This window comes from Lipotes vexillifer, unplaced genomic scaffold (genome assembly GCF_000442215.2).
Source record: "Lipotes vexillifer unplaced genomic scaffold, Lipotes_vexillifer_v1.1 scaffold492, whole genome shotgun sequence".
Taxonomy (NCBI): domain Eukaryota; kingdom Metazoa; phylum Chordata; class Mammalia; order Artiodactyla; family Lipotidae; genus Lipotes; species Lipotes vexillifer.
This window is the reverse complement of record NW_006780910.1, coordinates 593,102-601,226: the sequence shown is the minus strand read 5'-3', so window position 1 is coordinate 601,226 and position 8,125 is coordinate 593,102. Positions and strand designations below refer to the sequence as shown.

General features: G+C 40.2%; 1 protein-coding gene across 1 annotated transcript in view; it reads left to right on the top strand.

Moving 5' to 3' along the window:
- Positions 1–8,125, top strand: part of PAH (phenylalanine hydroxylase) — a 73,297-nt gene that overhangs the window by 3,644 nt on the left and 61,528 nt on the right. Inside the window, exon 2 of the mRNA XM_007454270.1 lies at positions 3,706–3,813. Coding sequence (XP_007454332.1) covers positions 3,706–3,813 — 108 coding nt within the window. The remainder of the gene's footprint in view (positions 1–3,705; positions 3,814–8,125) is intronic.

The following is an 8,125-nucleotide window of genomic DNA, read 5'->3' as shown; positions in this document are numbered from 1 at the left end:
CTGCTGCAGAGCAAAGTGACTCAGCCACATACATATACATATATATTCTTTTCCATTATGGTTTATTACAGGATACTGAATATAGTTCCCTGTGCTACACAGTAAGACATTGTTTATCCATTCTATATATAATAGTTTGCATCTGCCAATCCCAAACTCTCAATCCATCCCTCCCCCACCCCCCTCTCCCCCTTGGCAACCACAAGTCTGTTCTCTATGTCTATGAGTCTATTTCTATTTCTTGGAAGTTCATTTATATCATATTTTAGATTCCACATGTAAGTGATATCGTATGGTATTTGTCTTTTTCTGTCTGACTTACTTCACTTAGTGTGATAATCTCTAGATCCATCCATGTTGGCAAATGGCATTATTCATTCTTTTTTTTATTGCTAATATTCCATTGTATATATACACCACATCTTCTTTTTTTTTTCTCCATCATAACACTTCTTTTTTATTTCACTTTTTATTTTACATGGGAGTATAGTTGATTAACAATGTTGTGTTAGTTTCAGGTGTACAGCAAAGTGATTCAGTTATACATATACAAGTATCTATTCTTTTTCAAATTCTTTTCCTAATTAGGTTGTTACAGAGTATTGAGCAGAGTTCCCTGTGCTATACTGTAGGTCCTTGCTGGTTATCCACTTTAAATACAGCAGTGTGTACACGTCAATCCCAAACTCCCTAACTATCCCTTCCCCTCACCCTTCCCCCACTGGCAACCATAAGTTCATTCTCTAAGTCTGTGAGTCTGAAATAAGTTCATTTTTTTTTTTTAGATTCCACATATAAGCGATATCATACGATATTTCTCTTTCTCTGTCTGAATTTCTTCACTTAATATGACACTCTCTAGCTCCCATCCATGTTGCTGCAAATGGCATTATTTCATTCTTTTTAATGGCTGAGTAATATTCCATTGCATATATGTACCACATCTTCTTTATCCATTCATCTGTTGATGTACATTTAGGTTGTTTCCATGTCTTGGCTATTGTGAATAGTGCTGCTGTGAACATTGGCGTGCATGTATCTTTTCAAATTAGAGTTTTGTCTGGATATATGCCCAGGAGTGGGATTGCTGGATCATATGGCAGTTCTATTTTTAGTTCTTTGAGGAAACTCCATACTGTGTTCCACAGCAGGAGCCTGAGTTCTTAATCTGCCACCCACTGCCTGTGTGATGATCTCAGGTGGCCCATAGTCTCTGCATCTGAAAAATGAGAGTGTGGAACTAGACGAACTCTTAAGACAAGTCCACCTCTTTGAGTCAATTATCAAGTCCCATGTGGGTATCAGAGGCCAAATGGAACAAACAGATCAAGGAGGGATTGTTCGCCTTGGCTGAGGAGTACATAGGTTTGCTGAGAGAAGTGAGACCCAAGAGGGCTTTTGAGGAAAGACGATGGTATTTGAAAGGGGGAGAGGGAGGGATGCAGTGCATTTACTCTAATGAGGAGTTGAAAGGGCAAGGAGGAACCAGTTTTCTGGAGGGGAGGGAAGCTCAGGAGGTGGGGTACTAAGGGGACTTTTGAATATCGGAAAGAGGTCTTGTGTCCTGTTGGCCATGGGGAGCCCCTAAAGAATACTGAGTAGAATAAGGACACAAGCAAAATTCTGCTAGCAGGGCTCAATCACTGCAGATCACTAAGAGCTGGATTATTGTGGTGGCCGTGGGAACCAAAGAAGGACCTGACCCCAAGAATCATTTCTGGAGAAGGTCAGACTGGACTCGGTGATTGGCTGGACACACACAGGAGTGGGAAAGTGGTGGATGACAGAGTTTTGAGCACGGCGCGTTCACGTCGGAATTGCCCCAGTCATAGGTGACATCCATTGAGGTGTGTCAGAAATATGCTCCCTTTCTTGGAGGCCAACAGGAGAGGAGAATGTTGCCAAGTGAACTAGAAATGGGAATCTTTTGTCATTTCAAGGAAACTGGAAAGAACTGAGGGCTCAGTGTCCTTTCCTAGGAAGAAGACTGACATCAGAGACTGCTCTGCGTGTCTGTGGCAGAGTTTACTAGAGGCGGAAGGTAGAGCAGAGCCTGCAGGAAGCTGTGATTCATGGACAGCATGCTGGGATCCAGTGGCGTGGGCTCCGCTGCTAACCGTGCAACTCTGGACAAGTTACTTAACTTCTCTAAACCTTCATTTTGTCATCAATAAAAGGGGCACTTGGAAAATAGTAAAACTTACTTTCTAGATTGTTATCAAAATTAAATGAGTTAATCCAAATCAAGTGCTTATTATAATATCTGGGACATTATACGGGCTTTTAATGTATGGTAGATTAAAAAAATTTTAGAAAGATAATATCATGGTCCATATAATGATATATAACAGTTCAGTTTTGCAATTCATTTAAGGCTTCCTCTAATCACACTTGCTGATAATTTGGTTCTTCCCCTGCACCTCTGTTTCACGCAAGGTTCTGGGAAAATCTGAATTGAAAGAATTTCATCCTGAGGGTCATCCGTGTTCATACAGGGCTTATGATGCCAAGTCACTGAGACCCTGCCCAGCACAGCCTTCTCATGGAGATGATGTAACAGCCATTCCACTAATTTCATTAACTTGCTTACAGCAGAGTAATTGTTCTGCATGGGTTTTTTTTTTCCCCCCCAGTTTTAGGTATATGCTGTTTATTTGAAAGCACACATGGAACTCTATGTATTATTGTAAAACTTAATTTAACACTTAACTTTAAAATTTTAAAAGATTTTGGCAAACCCTTTCTGGAATGGCAACCCTAGTCCCACCTTAATTTGCTGTCACATGCATGTAGAAAGTTGCTAGATCCTTGACATTCTTTGCTGTTTTAAGGCATCCATCTTCCAATAAGTTATATATGTGCTCTTATGTACTTAGTGACTCTTTTTCAACAATTGGTGTCTCAGATCCCAGCATCTGGGAACAAGTTTAATGTTCCCATGACATCTTTGCCAAAGGCCAAGCAATCATTCGTGGGTATTCTTAATATTTCCATCATTTTTACATATTTCTCTTAATATTATATTTAAACTATTTTATCTTTTTCATCATCTGAATACTGTTTTGACAGGGCTTGTCATGATTACAGATTAGCCTGCTTTCACACATGAGGAAGTTAAGAAGCCTAAGCTATCCCAAAGTGTTCTGGTTGGTAAATGGAAGAGAGAGGATTCCAACCCATGTCTTTGGACTCAAAAGCCTGTGTGTGTTCTATTTTTAGTATTTTCCACCCTGTATTTCTCAATGCTTCCCTGGGACAATTATTGTGCATATTATACCACCTCTAAGATCTTTTTTAATTTATCTCATTGGCTGTGTATGTGTCTACTAAGTCAGAATTTGAACTTCTGATGAATGGGGCATCCTCTCATTCATCTTTGTTTCTCTCAGAGCCCTAATTGTACCTAGCACTTGGTAGGTGCTCATTAAAAAGGCAGTGAATCGATAGTGTAACTGGTGACATTTGTGAATAATTAGAGCTTTCTAAAATTGAAATCTGATCTAAGAGCACCACTGAACATTTTACTTCCCTTGATTTACTTATTTTCCACCACACACATACTTCTGTATAGAATATATGTAGCTCATTGTGTTCCAAGACTTAACCAGAAGAGAAAGTTCGTGCTCGCCTCTTCCTTGGAGGTTTCACAGGAATGAATTGCTGAGCTGTGAAAAACATTTTACCCAAGTGCATTTAATCCTGTAGGAAACAAGCTATATTGAAGACAACTCCAATCAAAATGGTGCCATATCACTGATCTTCTCACTCAAAGAAGAAGTCGGTGCGCTGGCCAAAGTCTTACGTTTATTTGAGGTAAGTGCTTTATTCATTTCCGCCTTGAATAATGGCATAGCCGACCTCTGTGTTATCATCTAGTTTGATGTAGCGAAAAGGACATAGGATCTGGAATTGGAAGACTTGATTTTCAGCTTAGGCTCATACATGACCCAACCGTGTGAACTTAGTTAAGTCTTTCATTCTCTCTGAGCTAGGGCTTCTCCATTTCATAACTAGGATCATTCAAAATCCCTGGCTGCACACCAGGAAGCCAGTGTTGGACTCACTCTTCTTTCATCAAATTTTCCTTGAATTAATTAAGGTCAAGCCTTCATGTTTGCGAGTCCTACATCCCTCGGATTCAACCAAAATTTCCATCTGGGTTTGGCTGAATCCGCAGGTATGCAGCCCATTGGTAGGGAGGGCAGACTGTATTCATTGTACCACTATTACCATCTTCTATAAGGGTCTTGAGCATCCGAGGATTTTGGTACCCACGGGGTCCTGGAACTGTTTCTGCATGGATACAGAAGGACACCTGCGCTATCCTCTCAGTGTTCCCGAAGCACTCTCTGACTTTTAACTGCAGCACTTATTTGCCTTGTGAAATGTATACATTTCTGTTTGACCCCAGGATAGTCTCTTCAGGCAAGGAGCCTTGTGTGAGTCATCTTTGTGTCAGACTCAGTGTTTTTTTTGTTTTTGTTTTTCTTTTAACATCTTTATTAGAGTATAATTGCTTTACAGTGTTGTGTTAGTTTCTGCTGTATAACGAAGTGAATCAGATATATGCATACGTATATCCCCATATCCCCTCCCTCTTGAGCCTCCCTCCCACCCTCCTTATCCCCCCCACCAGGTAGTCGCAAAGCACTGAGCTGATCTCTCTGTGCCATGCGGCTGCTTCCCACTAGCTATCTATTTTACATTTGGTAGTGTATATATGTCCATGCCACTCTCTCACTTCATCCCAGCTTACCCTTCCCCCTCCCCGTGTCCTCAAGTCCATTCTCTACGTCTGCATCTTTATTCCTGTCCTGCCCCTAGGTTCATCAGAACCTTTTTTTTTATTTTTATTTTTTTAGATTCCATATATATGTGTTAGCATACGGTATTTGTTTTTCTCTTTCTGACTTACTTCACTCTGTATGACAGACTCTAGGTCCATCCACCTCACTATAAATAACTCAATTTTGTTTCCTTTTATGGCTGAGTAACATTCCATTGCATATATGTGCCACATCTTCTTTATCCATTCATCTGTTGATGGACACTTATGTTGCTTCCATGTCCTGACTATTGTAAATAGTGCTGAAATGAACATCGTGGTACATGACTCTTTTTGAATTATGGTTTTCTCAGGGTATATGCCCAGTAGTGGGATTGCTGGCAGACTCAGTTTCAATATACATATTAAATGTTCAATTAAGAGTGAAATTTAATTTAAATATGAGCAAAGGAAATTAGACTTTTCAAAAACACTTTCGGGGGCTTCCATGGTGGCGCAGTGGTTAAGAATCTGCCCGCCAATGCAGGGGACATGGGTTCGAGCCCTGGTCCGGGAAGATCCCACATACCGCGGAGCAACTGAACCCATGTGCCACAACTGCTGAGGCTGCGCTCTAGAGCCCACGAGCCACAACTACTGAAGGCTGCGCTCTAGAGCCCACGAGCCACAACTACTGAAGCCTGCACACCTAGAGCCCGTGCTCTGCAGCAAGAGAAGCCACCGCAATGAGGAGCCCGCGCACCGCAACGAAGAGTAGCCCCCGCTCGCCGCAACTAGAGAAAGCCTGTGTGCAGCAATAAAGACCCAATGCAGCCAAAATTAAATAAATTAATTTTAAAAAGAAGGTTTTTAAAACCAAACAAACAAAAAACAACACTTTTGCCCTGGATTTTAAGAAGGAATATTTCTGAAGCAAGTAATTTTTTACCCCTAGTACTTTAATTAAATTCTACCTGGCGACTGCATACATAAATAGATGGAGAAGAGACAAATCTCCCAGGCAGAGGAATGCCAAATAATTTAAGTAGATCCTCTGGAGTCAGAGAAGGAAAGCATAACTTCCCACTCCTTAGGTCTGGGCCATGGAGAGTGACTTGATGAAATGGCCCTTTACCTCTGTGGCCTTCCTCCCCCAAACCCATAACCCCAGTCTAACCATGAAGAAAACATCAGGCAAACTCCAGTTAAGGGACAGAATACAAAATACTTGACCAGTACTCTTCAAAACTGTCAAGGTCATCAAAAACAAGAAGTGTCTGAGAAGTTGTCACAGTGAAAAGGAACCTAAAGGGATATGACAGCTAAACATAATGTAGTGTCCTGAGTGGGACTGTACAGCAGAAAAAGGGCATGAGATATAAACTGAAGAAATTCAAATAAAGTGTGGTCTTTAGTTTGTGATAAGGTATCAACATTGGTTCATTAATTGTAACACTTGTTCCATACTAATACAAGACATTAATATTAGGGGAAAACAGATACAGAGTATATGGGAATTCTCTGTACTATCCTCTCAATTTTTTCTGTAAATATAAAATTGATCTAAAAAATAGTCTATTTTAAAGAAATTAAACTTGGATATCCAAAAGGAGGAAGAAAATGTCTGCCTGAATGAGAGCAAGAAATGAGTGTAGAAAAGAGAGACAGAGTGCCGTCTGAATGACAAGCTGGTTGTAAGAAAGAATATATCCGTAAAATATAGGAATGTCACATTCTAGTCTGTGTGTTTACGGTTCATCAGCATTTTCCTCTTAAGAAGTCAGGCCTTAGTCAGGGTTAATAAATTAAATAATAGTAAATTAACAAGATGTTTTCAACCTAATAAATAAGCCACAAATAACTAAAGTACGAGGATGAATGCACCCAAGGAGCATGGACTGTATGTGGGATGGTTGAATCCCAGAGTTCATTGACCTTGACAGGTTGTTTAACATGTGCGCCTTTGTTTACTCATCTATGAAGCAGGGCTAATGATCCATACCTCCCTGGGGCCATGAGATTTTATGTGCTATGTGAAATGCATGGCATGACTGAGCCCATAGATGATGCTCATACGATATCTATTCCTTTACTCTTTTCACATGTGTTCTGTGAAACCTATCAGAAATCTTTGAGAACATGTGAAGAGGAGAAAGATGACTAGAGACAGTCAAAAGCCTTGATTTAAAAAATTTTTTCCCAGAAAAGTAAAAAAAAAAAAAAAACCCAAACTTAGAATGAATTACTTAGTATATTTTGTGAACATTTATAGCAAATGGCAATGACCAAGAGTGCCATTAAAGAAAAGCAGAGTAGCTTAGTAGAACCAAGGGATTATGGTGGCCACAGTGTATTTGTGTATTTCATGTCTTTCATGGTATCTGAATGAGATGGAGAAGTAAGTGTTAGATAAAATTACAGACAAACCCTTTAAACTGTGTAGTTGACACTAAACTTCTAGACCATATAAAATGAAATCAAAGGTAATAAATGGCAAAAAAAAGAAAGAAAAAGAAACAGGAAAAATCTAAACTACATTTTTGGGCAGTGTTTTCTAAGCAATATTCTATTGAATGCCACAAGTTAGTAGATGTTTTACTAGAGAGTTACAAGGGTGAATATGGCTGGAAAATTCTGCATCTAGATTTTGGCGAGCCATCATGCCTGTGAAAATATTAAAGACCATGGAAAGCCCTGCAGAGTGGAAACCTATTCAATGCTATCTTACTCAGAATTTCCCAAAATTTTTGGTCATGGAACCTTGTTCAAGAAAGACCTATTACCATTTTGCAGGCACGAGTGTTCCACTGAACTTATGCTATTTTAGAGTTAGGAGCTCCAGACTATCAATTATAACCTAGATTTGGGACCCTGAGGCATAGAACAGCATTGGGATTAAGACTATATTGTCTGGAACAAAACTGTTTCAGTTGAAAAACCAGTTGTGCCACCTGTGAGCTGGGTCACCTTAGGAAAGTTATTTATCCTCTTGGTGGCTTAGTTTCCTCATTTTTAAAATGAAGGTAATAATAAGCTTGCTTTATAGGGCTGTTGTGAAAATTCAATGAATTAATACATGCAAAGTACTTATTAAAGTATCTGGCACAGAGTAAGAGCTCAATAAATGTTTGCTCTCATTATTTCTATGCACCATAATTCTGGAGAGTCATGGAGCATCAGAGACTCTTAAATTCTTAGCTCTATGAGAAATAGTTAAAGGATTAACGGGGGCTTCCCTGGTGGCACAGTGGTTGAGGGTCCGCCTGCCGATGCGGGGGACACGGGTTCGTGCCCCGGTCCGGGAAGATCCCACTTGCCGCGGAGCGGCTGGGCCCGTGAGCCATGGCCGCTGAGCCTGCG